We start from the raw sequence: 17,411 nt of genomic DNA on the forward strand, positions 1-17,411 counted from the left end.
CTCAACATCATCCAGTCTGGTATTACATGAGGAGAAAAGGATTGTGAGCCCCATTGGGGTCAGCAATAATAATGTATGTAAAGCGCTGTGTAATATGATAGCGCTTTTCAAGCAATGCATAATAATAATAATAATAATAATAATAATAAAGCCTATATCCACAGAAGGGTCTGTGATTAGTTCTCCAAGATGTTTGGAACAACCTTCCTGCTGAGCTCCTCCAAAAACTGTGCAGCGTAGACAGAAGAATTGATCCTGGCAAAGTGTGATCACACTAAATGTTGATTTTATTAAGATTTCTCTTTTGTTCACTTACTTTGTATTTTGTTGATTGTTAATTATAAACCGAAAAATATTTAGATTTGAGAGTCCTCAGTGGTAAGGTAACCAATGAGGACTCTCAAATCTAAATATTTTTCTATCTGCTGGCTAACACGGTACAAAGATATATATCTTTTCCGTAATTATAAACTGTGCTCTCTTCTATTTTTCAAAACATTCTTGCTTTGCACCATTTTTTCTCACGCCTGCCTAAAACTTTTGCACAGACCTGTTATATATATATACACAGGGTTATATACACCTAGTGCACACAAATCAACTTGCACACCCCGAAGTCAAATGTATCCTTACTGCTTATGTATGATACAGTATGTTACGAGTATCTATAAACCAAACCGTTACATGACACCAACAAACACTTCTTAGCAAGGTTACTCCACCAACCTCAACCCATAATCTCTGCAGCCACCATGTGGCATTACACATCCTGCCAACACGGCTAAGCACTTGATAGTATTTTAGGTCAACCATTCATAAAAATCAGAGAGCTGTGAGTGCACAGAGCCACTGTCAGTGTGGATGATTCATAGATGATAGTGTTGTGATCCAACTGTTACCTTCCACACCTGGAGTCAGCTTTGTGCAGGGGCGGATAACAAGACGCTTACACCAGTTCATAGCTTTTTTGCAGGTGGCATTTTTGGCAATGATGATCAGTTTTCTTTTCACGTTGACTTCAAACAATTGTTCTGGAACCACAACCCCTAGCTTATGCTGGAACTGTATACCACTGCTGAATACATTCAACCAAAACAAAACCATCACTGATATATTGCACAAGACAAGCTATAGGGACCGGATAATTTATAGCTAATTTCCTTTGTTTTTTCCCAGTCTTGGTTAAGCTTGTATTTTCCAGATAAGAGGCCAATAGCCATGTTTTGTTTATACTGTCAGTCTGACATTCTGATTATCAGCTTTGCTCAGAGCGATTTAATAGGTGTCGCCTCCAGAAGATTTTGGTCTACTCATGACTGTCTAAAAGGGTGGATCCTCCTGAAAAAGAATACTGCAAACCTGATGAGTCCGTTCATAAGGTCATAGCTTCTAGTCCTTGGGTCAAATCAACAAAGACAAGATAGAGTTTGGATATGTACTGTATATTACAAAATAATTTAAACCAAACATACGGCAAGCCCAAGAGTAAGCAATGCTCTTCACTACCCCACTATAGTCTAATGGTTTTAGACAGACATTGTAGAGACACTACTCCCGCGCTTTCAATTTAGATGGTTTCCTCTGGTATACAGCAATCTTCAAGTCTGACCACAGATTCTCAATTGGATTAAGGTTTGGGCTTTGACTAGGCCACTAACATTTACACGTTTACCCTTAAACCACTAGAGTGCTGCTTTAGCAGTATGCTTTGGGTCATTGCCTTGTTGGAAGGTGAACCTCCATCCCAGTCTCAAATCACTGACAGACTGAAACAAGAAGATCCCTGTATTTTGCACCATCTATCTTCCCCTCCACTTGGACCTTTTTCTCAGTCCTTGCTCCCGAAAATTATTTCCACAGCTTGATGCTACCATCACCATATATCACTGTGGTGATGGTGTACAAGGGGCGATGAACTGTGTTGGTTTGGGGTCAGACATAGCATTAACCTAGGTGGCCAAAAAGTACAATGTTGATCTCCTCTGACACAGCACATTCCTCCACACATTTGGTGAGTCTCTCATATGTCTTTGGCAAACTCAAAATCAGCCTTGCAATTTTTGTAAGTAAAAGCTTTTTTCTGCCCATTCTTCCAAAAAGGCCATAACAATGGAGTGTACGGCTTATTGTGGTCGTATGTACAGATACTTCTGTCTATGCTTGCCAACTCTGCAGCTCCTTCAGGGTAACCTTTGGTCTCTGTTCTGCCTCTCTGATTAATGCCCTCCTTGCCCGGGCTGAGAGATTTGGTAGGCGGCCATCTCTTGGCAGCAGGTTTGTTGTGGTGCCATGTTCTTCTCATTAATGATAATGGATTTGATGGTGCTCAGGGGTATCATCAGAAATTGGGATTTTTTTTTTTATAACCAAACCCTGAGTTGTACTTCTCAACAACTTTGCCCCCGAACTTGGCTGGAGATGTCCTTAGTCTTTATACTGTTGTTTGGTTAGTGGTGCCTCTTGCTTAGTGGTGTTGTAGCCTCTGTGGCCTTTCAGAAAAGTTGTGTATATACTGTGTGAGGCAGGGAGAGGGATCATATACGAGGACGGGTATCACTCCCCCAGGATGTGTATAGATACATATTAAACCCGCTGGAGCGCATTGTGATTACAGCAAAATGTCTGTGATTACAAGGTAAAGTAAGAAGAAGTGCCCTCCCCTCTGTACCAGTGTGTCACTGTAAACCTGTTTACTGTAAATGATATCTATAACCCTGTATGTAACCCCTTTCTCATGTACAGCACCATGGAATTAATGGTGCTATATAAATAAATAATAATAATAATAATAATAATAATAATAATAATAAAAAGTGTGGATTTGGTCGAAGTAATTGACTAAGTCATGTTGGGAAAACCCGACATGGGCTTTTAGTTTTGGAGGAATCTGCAGGTTTGGTAGTGGGGTGAATCCCTCCTTTCACTCCGGGTTTTGGGAGTGGCTCTGTGTCCACGATTCCAATTTAAACTCTCAGTTTTGTCTTGGGTGAGTCAGTTTTGTTTTGCAAGCTGCAGAGCAGGAGGGTCTGTGCAACCCAGGCCAGTGTGAAGCCAACAAAGAGCCAGGGACTTCAAAGTGGTTGACACACCCAAGGGATACGGCGGTGCAATTGCATATGGCAATGGGTTTGAACACGGACTGTTTGAAGGACCTGGCTGCGAATAGGAGGATATAATTTACTTGTTTAGGTGAGTTTTCTGGATTAACGGGAACCTGTCACCCCCAAAATCGAAGGTGAGCTAAGCCCAGCAGAGCAAAGTACTGCAGTGCGCAGACACCGGGAAAGGTCAGAGAGGCCCAGCGCCTGCGCACTGCAGTACTTTGCTCTGCCCTCAACAGGGCAGATAAAGTAAGCCTGCGCCGGAGCTGCAGCGTGAAGACAAGAAGAGGACGTCATTGTAAGAAGATGGGAGGCCCCGGACCGGACCACAACGCCCATCGTACCGGGACCGCCCCTTGGTGAGTATAATCTAACCTCTTTTTCTCATCTTTTAGGATACATTGGAGGCTTATCTACAGCATTCCAGAATGCTGTAGATAAGCCCCTGATGCTGGTGGGCTTAGCTCACCTTTGATTTTGGGGGTCACAGGTTCCCTTTAAAGACATTTTATGTTGAACTTTCTGTGGTCCCTGCCTATCTGTCGCATTGTGTGAACCCCGCTGCACTACAACTACTGTAAGGGTATGTGCACACGCAGCGGATTTTGCTGCGGATCCGCAGCGGATCTGCACCTGCAGGTCCGCAGCGGTTTCCCATGCGTTTACAGTATTATGTAAACCTATGGGAAACAAAATCCGCAGTGCTGCGGAAAAAAACGCGCGGCAACGCAGCGGTTTACATTCTGCAGCATGTCAATTCTTTGTGCAGATTCCGCTGCGGGTTTACACCTGCTCCAGTAGAAAACTGCAGCTGTAAATCCGCAGCGGAATCCACAATAGAAACCGCAATAAATCCGCAGGAAAAACTGCAGCGGTTTTGCCCTGCAGATTTATCAAATCAGCTGCGGAAAAATCCGCAGCCCTCACAGATACGTGTGCACATACCCTGACAGACCATGTGACACTTAGATTGCACACAGGTGGACTTCCATTCACTAAGCATGTGATTTATGAAGGTAATTGCTTGCACCAGAAATGTTTAGGAGCTTCAAAGCAAAAGGGTTGACTACATATGCACATGCCAATTTTTAGTTATTTGATGCCATTAATTTAATGTATGCCTATATTTTTTCCATTTCACCAACTTACACTATTTAGTGCTAAAGCATCACACACAAATCAGATTACAAAAAATATTTAAACACAAGTTGTAATGTAACAAAATAGGTTAAGAGCCAATACTTTTGCAAGCCACTGTATGTGTAAGACAGGCTACAAAAAAGCCTGCATAGTTTGACCCTGCAGTCATATTGCCAATCATCTGTTTTTTTAGGCCTTATTCAGATGTCTGCTTCAATCATATGTATGCGATCCATGTCCTTCAGAGATGGAACACGCATCCATCATAGTGAATGGAATTCTTCATATGTACGTTTTTTTTTCTTTGCAGACCGATTGCCCCAAAAGGAAACAAATGTCTGTTTTTGATTCGATATGAGGATCAAAATTGCCCTGTGAAGGATGGCACCTGAGAGATCACACTGAATTCCACTTCTACCACCGCATGTGATGAACCCGCACCTCGCCACCCGCCTGACGTCAGTATTACGTCAGACAGATCAGATAAACCCCACTATCACCATCGTGAGGCTCCGCACCCCCTGGGAACACCTAAGGTCAGCTAGGTACAGTTTTACACAGACACTTCCTGTTCACATGGGCCCAGAGAGGCACAGGGAGTGAGAGGATGTGACCCAAACACTCAGTGACGTGGCATTACACTCACTCACAACCCTAACAGGTTGAGAGGCCCCTTTCATTAGCACCAATAAAACATACCACTGCTAGCCTGGTAGGATTGCCACCAGTTCCTCGCTAGATATAAGCCAGAAACCAGCCCCAGTAGCGTGGAAACTTAAACCGAGAAACACGTGTGGATAGAGATAAAAGAGCAGCCTAAGGTTAAATTACATGTTTAATTGCCTTAAGGGCAAACTAGATAATACACTACAAAGACAATGGTTCTACATATACAATGGTCAGATATGCAAATAGTGGTAAGACAAAAGATATAAACAGAAGGGTGAGTTACCAGTAGATGAAAGGCCTGGTTTTCTGGGGAGGGGCTGCCACATGGGAGGCTTGTGGTTCCCTCTGTCCCTTGACTTCTCCTCACACGATATGCTGTCATGACCTCCCCAAAGAAAAAGAAAAAGGCCATGGTTTACAAGAGCATTTAACCCCTTTGGGCCACTTCTCTCCTGCCCTCTGGGCTAAACCTAAATCTCCCCTTGCCTCTGGCAGCTAAAAACTCCAAAACCTAAGATAAGTCATAACTATTTAATAGACCTAGGGAGGCGGTTTTGGCACCATCTAATCTGGCCGGTCCCCTGCTACGCGTTAAGACCAAACATAGCTTTGTTATCTATGTCCAGGAGAAAGAAAAAATAGATACCCGCACTGCTGCCTATTGCGATCACCTATCAGCGTGCCCTATGCTGCTATACCAGTACCAATACCAACTAATCCACATATGGGCGCTTCGGGTGCATAACCAAAAAAGTGCATCAAATCCAGAAAAAAGAAAAAAACGGTTTGCACTCACCAAGCCCGATAAAAAAGATTAGTCTTTATTAGGACATGTGCGATATGGACAGGGAGATCATGTTGACCACAGGATGACAGCTGTTTCGCGCACACAGCGCTTCCACAGATCCCGGATCCCGAATTTCTTTTTTCTGGACAGCTTTATTGTCTGATTTCTACTGGCTGTTCTATGTATCTCCATACTGGGGCGTATAGTATCTCCATAACTCCTTATGGAATCATAGCTAACAAAGCAGTTTGGACAGCATGGTATCCACATGGCAGGCCAGCCTTTTGTGCTGAGCTTAGATGTCTCAAGGTGTGAGAGCTGTCACTCACAGCCTTATGACTCTTGACCCCACCTGCTTCTGCTTTTGCACACTTAAGGGGGTCTAGGTGTTCTGTTACAGCTGCACACTGAAGGGGGTTTTATCATTCCATACCACATACGATACAAACGATTGGCATGAAATTATATCTACAATATAGTCTTTACGTGCCAATTCAAGTTACTTTTGAAAAAAAAGGATAGCACTCAGATGCTATGCTGCAGGAGAAGGCAGGAGAAGCTTGGAAATCTTTTTTTTTTTGCATGGCAAAATGGAAACAGACCAAAAATCGATGAAAATCGGATAAGAAGCATTGATTAATTTGATTAAATTTTCTCGCATGCAAAGAAAACAGGACATATAAGTGAGGAAGTGAGGCCTTTCTAACATAGGTTTGGGTGATTAGCAAGTAGCAGATGGACAGTAGCATAAATGTAGCAGCAGACTACACATGGTTTGTTTGTAGTCTGTTACCATGGTGATACATAGGTCTGCAAAGGGGCTGTAGGTGCAGAGAAAATCGATTTTAAATGTCTCAGACATATGTAACTTTAATTCATCTATTTGGTTTCTATGATCTACTTGGTTTATAACTTTGTGCCTCAGTATGCTCAGATTAAAGGGATTGTTTAAATGGAAAACAGAAATGTTTCTTAAAGGGATTAGATTGAAATTTTATTTTTAATAAGTCCCAGCTGATCTCTGCTATCTGGTCCCATTGACCAAAACAGTGACTTGCTGAGTCTGCTGAGCTGGCATTTCCTCACATTTTATTTGTGAACTAAATGGAACCAGGATGTAGAGGCCATCAGGGCTGGTAAGGCTCAGAACAGGAGCTTTGGGGAAAATATCGCTCAATTTAAGCCATTTAAAAACAATCTTTTCTATACTGGACAACCCCTTTAAGCATTTATTATACCAAGAATTTTCTGCACAACAAAATACCCTAGTATATTAGAGGTCCGGATATCAGTACCTGTATACACCAAGTGCCAACCTGTCAAGCTACATACACAAAGAAAGGTAATATTTCTATTTTAATTGCTCAAGTAAAAACACAGTGAAATATCCCCTATTCTGCTGAGCAAAACAAACAGCGAAGCTCCATGGACTCATTCAGATACTTTTTGGATGGTAGAATAAACATAATTAAAGGGGTTCTCCAGAGTAAGCAAATAAACCTTGTTTAATGAAGTGCAAGATGCAATGTGTAATGCACTGAGTGTTTGGATTTGCATTCAGGGGGAAGGGCAAGAGTTACACACAACACATATATACAGTACAGATCAAAAGTTTGGACACACCTCATTTAAAAATTTTTCTGTATTTTAATGACTATGAAAATTGTACATTCACACTGAAGGCATCAAAACTATGAATTAAAACATGTGGAATTATAAATTATATACTTAACAAAAAAGTGTGAAACAACTGAAATTATGTCTTACATTCTAGGTTCTTCAAAGTAGCCACCTTTTGCTTTGATGACTGCTTTGCACACTCTTGGCATTCTCTCGATGAGCTTCAAGAGGTAGTCACCGGGAATGGTCTTCCAACAATCTTGAAAGAGGTCCCAGAGATGCTTAGCACTTGTTGGCCCTTTTGCCTTCACTCTGCAGTCCAGCCCAACCCAAACCATCTCGATTGGGTTTAGGTCTGGTGACTGTGGAGGCCAGGTTATCTGGCGTAGCACCCCATCACTCTCCTTCTTGGTCAAATAGCCCTTACAGAGCCTGGAGGTGTGTTTGGGGTCATTGTCCTGTTGAAAAATAAATGATGGTCCAACTAAATGCAAACCAGATGGAATAGCATGCCGCTGCAAGATGCTGTGGTAGCCATGCTGGTTCAGTATGCCTTCAATTTTGAATAAATCCCCAACAGTGTCACCAGCAAAGCACCCCCACACCATCACACCTCCTCCTCCATGCTTCACGGTGGGAACCAGGCATGTAGAGTCCATCCGTTTACCTTTTCTGCGTTGCACAAAGACACTGTGGTTGGAACCAAAGATCTCAAATTTGGACTCATCAGACCAAAGCACAGATTTCCACTGGTCAGATGTCCATTCATTGTGTTCTTTAGCCCAAACAAGTCTCTTCTGCTTGTTGCCTGTCCTTAGCAGTGATTTCCTAGCAGCTATTTTACCATGAAGGCCTGCTGCACAAAGTCTCCTCTTAATAGTTGTTCTAGAGATGTGTCTTCTGCTAAAACTCTGTGTGCCATTGACCTGGTCTCTAATCTGAGCTGCTGTTAACCTGCGATTTCTGAGGCTGGTGACTTGGATAAACCTAACCTCAGAAGCAGAGGTGACTCTTGGTCTTCCTTTCCTGGGGCGGTCCTCATGTGAGCCAGTTTCTTTGTAGCGCTTGATGGTTTTTGCCACTGCACTTAGGGACACTTTCAAAGTTTGCCCAATTTTTCAGACTGACTGACCTTCAATTCTTAAAGTAATGATGGCCACTCGTTTTTCTTTACTTATCTGCTTTTTTCTTGCCATAATACAAATTCTAACAGTTTATTTAGTAGGACTATCAGCTATGTATCCACCAGACTTCAGCACAACACAACTGATGGTCCCAACCCCATTTATAAGGCAAGAAATCCCACTTATTAAACTTGACAGAACTTGACACACCTGTGAAGTGAAAACCATTCCTGGTGACTACCTCTTGAAGCTCATCAAGAGAATGCCAAGAGTGTGCAAAGCAATCATCAAAGCAAAATGTGGCTACTTTGAAGAACCTAGAATATAAGACATAATTTCAGTTGTTTCACACTTTTTTGTTAAGTATATAATTCCACATGTGTTAATTCATAGTTTTGATGCCTTCAGTGTGAATGTACAATTTTCATAGTCATAAAAATATAGAAAAATCTTTAAATCAGAACGTGTGTCCAAACTTTTGATCTGCACTATATATATATATATATATATATATATATATATATATATATATATATATATATATATAATATATACATACTGTATACATGTCAGGATTGAAGACATATACTGTAGCTCTCATAGGTTTTTCCAATCCCCCAGGAAAGGAAGACCAAGAGTCACCTCTGCTTCTGAGAATAAGAGTCACCAGCCTCAGAAATCGCAGGTTAACAGCAGCTCAGATTAGAGACCAAGTCAATGCCACACAGAGTTCTAGCAGCAGACACATCTCTACAACAACTGTTAAGAGGAGACTTTGTGCAGCAGGCCTTCATGGTAAAATAGCTGCTAGGAAACCACTGCTAGGCAGGCAACAAGCAGAAGAAACTTGTTTGGGCTAAAAAATACAAGGAATGGACATCTGACCAGTGGAAATCTGTGCTTTGGTCTGATGAGTCCAAACTTGAGATCTTTGGTTCCAACCACCATGTCTTTGTGCGACGCAGAAAAGGTAAACGGATGGACTCTACATGCCTGGTTCCCACCGTGAAGCATGGAGGAGGAGGTGTGATGGTGTGGGGGTGCTTTGCTGGTGACACTGTTGGGGATTTATTCAAAATTGAAGGCATACTGAACCAGCATGGCTACCACAGCATCTTGCAGCGGCATGCTATTCCATCTGGTTTGCATTTAGTTGGACCATCATTTATTTTTCAACAGGACAATGACCCCAAACTCACCTCCAGGCTGTGTAAGGGCTATTTGACCATGAAGGAAAGTGATAGGTTGCCACGCCAGATGGCCTGGCCTCCACAGTCACCAGACCTGAACCCAATCGAGATGGTTTGGGGTGAGCTGGACCGCAGAGTGAAGGCAAAAGGGCCAACAAGTGCGAAGCATCTCTGGGAACTCCTTCAAGATTGTTGGAAGACCATTCCCGGTGACTACCTCTTGAAGCTCATCAAGAGAATGCCAAGAGTGTGCAAAGCAGTCATCAAAGCAAAAGGTGGCTACTTTGAAGAGCCGTATATATTTTTAATTAGGTACAGCATTTTCTTAAGAATTCTTTTAGTGAACCTACTATTTCACTTTCTTGTGCTTTCTTATACAGCTGATGGCACTGCTTCCATCAATTCTGCTGTTTTAGATGAATTATTCTTCATCCCGAGCGAACAGATACAATTCAGTAAAAATAGACTTTTCAAGAAGAAAGCATCAACCATCTTAAGTCCACAACTTTAATGTCAAGGATCAAATATCATTTGATGTTCTGTCTTTACCCTGTCTGGGGCATTATGGGGATTTTCAGAAATGGAGCTTTGGGCCTTACAGAATATGCTAAATTATGTATAAAATGTAAGATAAAATGCATAACGATATCTGGAGACAGCAGCTCCACATCACATTGTGAGCTGCAATATGTATATTAGAAAAAAAAAGAGTATATAGAATTTTTATCTTCAAAGGTCCAAGCTCTACATAGTACGACTGTACCAAACACCACACAGCATTTCAGGAGCCAAACTCATTAATCGAGCATCCTGCATGAGGCGGAATTAACCTACAAGTACAGAATGCCAGATACACAAGAATTGTTGGAAAATATTTTATTGTATTTTATATGAAGACTAGAACATTTTTTAAGTACTCCATCAGATTTATTGTTTTGGAGGACAGATAATAAGGCAAATTAGCCAAGTAAATGAGCATTTTTTTTTGTATTGCATAAAGTTGCAAAAGCTCTTCTGTGTGCGGCTGTATGACAACTGGCTGCAACAGGACTGCATTAGCGTAGTTACCAGAAGGAAGCAGAGGGGGCCGTCTCACTGGGCCCCACGCTGTGAGGGGCCCACCCAAAGCTACGCTACTGTTAACTGTATGGGCGTGCGCAGCAGTTACACTCTGCGGCAGAGCAAGGAGACTATCTCCCTGCACTGCCATCCGGCTGTTATGGTTATGAGGAGGAGAGGTGAGTATTGTATTTATTTTTGTTATGGAAAGTGCATTATACTGTATGGAGGCCTATGGGGAGTGCATTATACTATATAGAGTCTGCCTATGGGGAGCGCATTATACTATATAGAGGCCTATGGGGAATGCATTATACTATATAGAGTCTGCCTATGGGGGAGTGCATTATACTATATTATATAGAGTCTGCCTATGGAGAACGTATTATACTATATAGAGGCCTATGGGGAGTGCATTATACTATATAGAGTCTGCCTATGGGGGAGTGCATTATACTATATAGAGTCTGCATATGGGGGGTGCATTATACAATATAGTGGCCTATGGGGAGTGCATTATACTATATGGAGTCTGCCTATGGGGAGTGCATTATACTATATAGAATCTACCTATGGGGAATGCATTAAACTATACCTATGGAGAGTGCATTATCTATATATAATTGTCTAAGGGTTTTTATGTCTGTCTGTCTGTCCTGGAAATCCCGCGTCTCTGATTGGTCGAGGCCGCCTGGGCCTCGACCAATCAGCGACGGGCACAGTATCGACGTAGATGTCATAATGGAAATCCCGCGTCTCTGATTATATGTGGTGTTATTATATATAATAGTATGTTATTATGTTGGAAGCTGCGGGACCAGTGTGGTGTCTGTGAAGTACTATATGAAGATGCTAGAGGGTGAGTATAAGAATGGGGGCACAGGGCTTATATTGAAAGCACCACTCCAGCACTGCAAAATAACACTGGAGTGCTGCGTTAAAATCCCATGGGAGAACTATAACTCCTAGCATGTCCTGCAGATCCTATGACATGCTGGGAGTTATAGTTCACTAAAGGAGTGGCAGAGTGCTTTATTGTGTTTTGGAAAGACTAACCTCTTAATTGTGGCAGCCAGCCACACTGTGGTGAGGTAAAAGCATCCCATGACTGCACACAGAGCCCTCCCTCTTGTTGCCTTTCCACAGCACAGGTAATGGAAGCCAGCAGATTCTAGTGTTGGAGTCTGAAGGACCTGTGATGATGTCAAGAAGAGGGAGGGCTCAGTGCTGCCATGTGATGCTCCAGCCCACCCACTTCTGACATCACACAGGTCCTCCTTGTGCACACTGCACAGCACTCAGCTCCAGCCCAGGAAGGTAGGCAGCGATCTCCTCCTCCCCTGGACACATGGATCTCCCCAGCTGCTACAGGAATCAGCGCTGAGGAATCTATGTGTGTCGCTGCTTAAGTGCAGCATTCATTTGCTGCTCCTGGCTCACCGCTCAGCTGATAGGTGGGCGGGGAGTAGCTAATGAATATTCACTGCACTTAATCATCGGGACCACATGGTTTCCCCAACAGCTGATTCCTGGCAGTGGGGACATTTTTCTGCCTCCTGAAGTTACTCCTCATTACTATAATGAGCGGTAACGGTGACCGCTCAGTACAGGAAGAAGCAGCAGTGTCGGGGAAGCAGGGCCTGCACCGCGCCAGGAGTAGGTGAGTATACGGGGAGGGGAGCGCTGCGCAGAGCGATATTCACCTGCTCCTCGTTCCAGCCGCCGTCCGTCTTCAGCAGTGACGCTGAGGTCAGAGGGCGCGATGACGTAGTTAGTGTGCGCCCTCTGCCTGAACGTCAGTGCTGAAGATGGAGCAGCACCGTAACGAAGTCAGGTGAATATTGAAAGTGTCGGTGGCCTGAGCGACGGAGAGGTGAGTATGTGATTTTTTTTTATCGCAGTAACAGCAAATGGGGCAAATATATGTATGGGGCATCTTATGGGGCCATAACATTTGTGCAGCACTATATGGGGCCATAATGTTTGTGCAGCACTATATGGGGGCCATAATGTTTGTGCAGCACTATATGGGGGTCATAACGTTTGTGCAGCACTATATGGGGCCATAACGTTTGTGCAGCACTATATGGGGGCCATAATGTTTGTGCAGCACTATATGGGGGCCATAATGTTTGTGCAGCACTATATGGGGCCATAACGTTTGGGCAACACTATATGGGGGCCATAACCTTTGTGCAGCACTATAACGGGGCAAGTGTCTGTATGGAGCATCTTATGGGGCCATAACATTTGTGCAGCACTATATGGGGCAAGTGTCTGTATAGAGCATCTTATGGGGCCATAATGTTTGTGCAGCACTATATGGGGCAAGTGTCTGTATAGAGCATCTTATGGGGCCATAACGTTTGTGCAGCACTATATGGGGCAAATGTCTCTATGGAGCATCTTATGGGGCCATAATCAACGTTTCTGCAGCACTATATTGGGCAAATGTGTCTATGAGCATCTTATGGGGCCATTATTAACCTTTATGCAGGATTATATGGGGCTCCTGATTCAATATGGATATTCAAAAACACTTAACCTACTGATGTCTCAATTCATTTTACTTTTATTGGTATCTATTTTAACATTATGGAGATTCAGGAATGTACCTTGGCTTGGTCATACAGTTTCAATAGAGTTAAGGTTCAAATGGGGGAGGGTTTGGGGGGCGCGCTAAACTGATCCTTTGCCCCGGGTGCTGGAAAGGCTAGATACAACTCTGGTAAACATGAATAGGAATCTCTTAAGGGTTGGTCCGGCTCCTAAAATGTCCTTTCTAAATTTCTATTTTTACACCCTAAATACTTTTAGAATTTGCTTTAGTATTGTTATGACTGCCAAACGACATGCACACAAGCAACGTACAAACCAGTAAGACAAATACCAGAACCTGACAGGTCCCTGTTTAGACAAGAAAAAAACCTTCTCTGACCTTGATCTGTCCCTGCTTGACCGCGAAGGTTGTCACCTTAAGATAACGTAATGGCGCCCCTTCTCAATGGCGACTAACCTCTATTGTCCTTACCAGCTCCTAGGGTCGCTAGAGTAGCAGTTCCCTAAGTAATAAAGGAATCACACACAAAACTACTGCAACCAACACAAATTACAGCTAAGTGAATGAATCCATCAAAGTCTATCACCAGCAGGAAACGTTAGCATAGGAAAGTATTTTGAAGCTGCACCCAAAAGGTGACATGACAGGCAAAAAGAGTAAATGAAAAACAACTGTAACTCAAAAACGACAGAAACAAAGAACTGATACACCCAGAGAAAATGTGCATCTGCTGTGGTTCAACGGAAAGAGACGCCGACCACAGAATGAAGGGATTGAATCCACAGGCATGACAACTATACAATACTCTACACTTCTCCCTGTAAAGCTAACCCTAAATGTGTTTTTTAACTGCACTTTCTGTGATGTTCCATTTGAGAGGAGTCTTAATAGGGACGTCACAAGAGGCTGGGGCTGCACTTACTTCCCCGCAGCGTCTATTGCCCCTCCTGAAACAAGACGTCATCAGGAAGCTAGGCACTGCTGTTACTACAATTCCTTGCATCGGCCCACTCTGAAGATGACTTGAATCCATGGTGACAAACACTGCAAAAGAGGTGAGTGCAGCGCTGGCACTCTGCTTCAATCTCCACCACCGCTTATTCTAACTGTGAGAGAGGAGGTTGTCAGGGGACAAAGAATAAAAGCAATATGAGTGATACCCACAGCTTCTAGCACTGCCCTCAAACCATTCGTCATTCGTCAGAGGTAAAACCTGTGAGTGACACCAGCTGCTTATCTTCCCTGAAAGAAGAGTATTAGGTCTTGAAATTTCAACTAGCCCAGAGCTTTTCTTCCCTAACATCATCTGTGGGGGAATATTTGGGTTGGTGGTCCAGTTGATGGTTGGCAGAAATCGATTGACTTTCGCCACGGTGTGCCATGCATTTACTAGCCTGTAGTACTTGTACCTCATCTCCTGTGAAGAGATCTGGGCAGAGCAGCATGTTTACAGTGACATGTCTCTGTTGGATTGTGAGTAATCCTGTTGCTAGCGAAACATTAGTGTATAATGAAGGAAAGATTTTTTACTTCAGCCTTGTTGCCATGAAGATGAGGCGAAAACAATGCTTGAATTGTCACTGCCACAAATTCTTGCCATCTGCCCAGGAAAACTTATGTTCTACATAAAGCTCAGATCTACTGTACTATTAAAGGGGACATATCAAAATCCTCAATATCACATCCTCTTAAATGAGGACACTTTAAAACTACCAAACATAGTGGTTGCTAATATACATGGTCCATGAAAAGTGAGTACTTTGTGGATCCAAAGCAGATAAATATATGCATAGACTTTCCTGAGAGCCCCACTAGCCCTCAGGAGCGTGACTTTTGGATGGCTTTGTATCTGCTTTATGTATAAGCTGGTAGAAAATATTTGATGATACTTTGCTATCTCTTATCCGACTACAACATACACAGTGACTTGTTAGCTACTTTGCTGAGCAATTAAAACAAATACAAAGGGGCCCATACATTGAAGTGTTCACGCAAGAAAAGTGGCATAAAACACTTTGCTAAGCCGGAAGGAAAAACCTGGGGTGGGACAGGGTGTAGCTACACTAGGGCAATTAAATACATGGAAAGTGGCAGCGTTTCTTACACCAGAAAGGTTACTCCAGTCTCTCACTGGAGTAATATTTATTGCAAGGAGCACAGAGGCACACGCAACTAACAGGGTGTGCTGATTTCGTTAAGTGGCGTATGCCTTTTAATTAATTCAGGACATCTTATTCCTGCATACTCCTTCTTAAGACTTGTGTCCGAAAAGCCATCCTTAATGATTCAGGGCCACACGAGTTCAATCATGTCCCCCCAATTCCTCCTCAGTGTTCTGCTGGAGGATGAAAGAAAACAGGTCGCAGCAGGAGAATTCCCCTTTGCCCTGTCTGCAGCTGTGCAAGATATTGCTAAACTTTGCCCCCATCAGTAAGAGATGGAACTGATCTTATAGAATAGGAGGTGATGTGCAGCCCCTCCACACACAAAACAGTGTTCGGAGCTGTGCTGTTTGGCTTTGAACACTATTAACATCTGGCCTCAGATGGAGGTTATAGCAGATTGGTGGGGAGGCCAGACGTCATGACATTGATAACATATCCTACAGATAGGTCATCAATATGAAAGCAGTGGACATCTCCTTTAATATAAACATTCATTTCTCGTTTGTATTCCTTTGTAAATGTAGTTAAACGTACTTAGATAAAATGACCCAAATATGAGATTCAAATAGCTTGGTCACCACTGTGTACCTGTCATGGGTTTACCGTGACAGAGAGAAGCCAGAAGACCACAGCATCTGATTTCTCCTACTCCTGCACTGATTAGAAGCACTTCACCTTTATATTAAACGGTGAAGGTTTCTTTTAGCAGTGCAGGGGTTATCTGCTCTGTTGAGAGCTGGTGGAAGCTTTCCTGCATTAAGGCTCTCAGCTGTTCACTGTTAGCCACTCCCATCTCCTATATAATCTGGACACTGGCTAGTACTTATTGTCAGAGCTAGCTTATGCTGCATGGCTGGAGGTTGTTGATGATTGTTATTGGAGAAGGCGTTTGGTGGATTTATCTGTGACTGTTGTAGGTTTTGGGTGTGTGATAATTCCCCTTCTTCTCCTACTTTGATTTAACCCCATCCTCCACTCCCCAATGCAGTCCTTTGTTGTATGTGTGGGTATATTTGTATGTTTGATATTTTTCGTTATCCCTGTTTGTATTACCTTGTTAGTCTGGTGTATTATGCTACACTACTACTCCCCTCTTCCCTGGGTGGGAGAAGGGTACAGACTGAGGGCGGATTTAGGAGCTAAGTCAAGGTACATGGCCCTGGGGTCACCATCAGACATAATTTGGGGAACAGGGCGAGCTAGGGAGCCCCTAGTGTTAGGAACAGGGAAGGAGAACCTGGTCCTGAGATACGCGGCAACAGAGTTGTGATAGTACGTACCATGCTACACCTATCCAATGCAGGTACCTATGCGTGCTCTTCATGCTGTATGTTTTTTCCGAACCCTTTATAGCATTGCTCCATCGTCTTTTTTTTTTTATTTTTTTTTTTTATATATTTACGATTAAAGAAGTCTCTTGAATATTGTGAAATATAAAAGTATTAAAAAGTGAATCTTTGAGGTAATAATCTTTACATTTGTATTTGACGTTCATATGAGCAGGCTGGAGACATTCTTTGGGCATGAAATATACCAAATAATATCCAATGGTGAAGAGGAAAGAGGAAGAGGATGATTGTTAATGGGATGGATGGACATAATCAACCAATTCATGAAACGGGAAGCAGGTAACAGAAAAAGAAAGAAAATTGGTAATACTCCAAAAGAAGACTCCCAACATTGGTAAACTAAGTCAATAGGCAATAGTCGTGGTTTCCTCCGCTCCATCATATTTTTGGAGATGAGAAGACCAAACTTTGCTGTCTTTGGGCATATAATTAAACTCACTGGGAGAGAAGATAAATGGCGCATAGTTAGTCAAAGGGGCCCTGTCCATAAAGTCTACGGCATCATTGAAGATAAGCCATTCTTGGTCTCAGCAACAGTAAGAAGAACGGAGACGGCGGCAGCTACTTCTCACTAATGCACGCAGGCCGTGTAATGCTTACGCTAAATTACCTAATGCATTTACCACAGTCATCTTTTCTGGTAAATG

The 17,411-nt window shown here is 42.9% G+C and overlaps 1 protein-coding gene across 2 annotated transcripts in view; it reads right to left on the reverse strand.

Moving 5' to 3' along the window:
* MMP24 (matrix metallopeptidase 24) overlaps positions 1-17,411 on the reverse strand; it is a 239,951-nt gene that overhangs the window by 201,192 nt on the left and 21,348 nt on the right. Inside the window, exon 2 of one of the 2 annotated variants that reach the window (XM_077252106.1) lies at positions 5,194-5,295. The exons of the other annotated variant lie outside the window; for it this stretch is intronic. Coding sequence (XP_077108221.1) covers positions 5,194-5,295 — 102 coding nt within the window. The remainder of the gene's footprint in view (positions 1-5,193; positions 5,296-17,411) is intronic. 2 annotated transcript variants of the gene reach the window in all.

The sequence above is a fragment of the Ranitomeya variabilis genome, chromosome 4, assembly GCF_051348905.1.
Source record: "Ranitomeya variabilis isolate aRanVar5 chromosome 4, aRanVar5.hap1, whole genome shotgun sequence".
NCBI lineage: Eukaryota > Metazoa > Chordata > Amphibia > Anura > Dendrobatidae > Ranitomeya > Ranitomeya variabilis.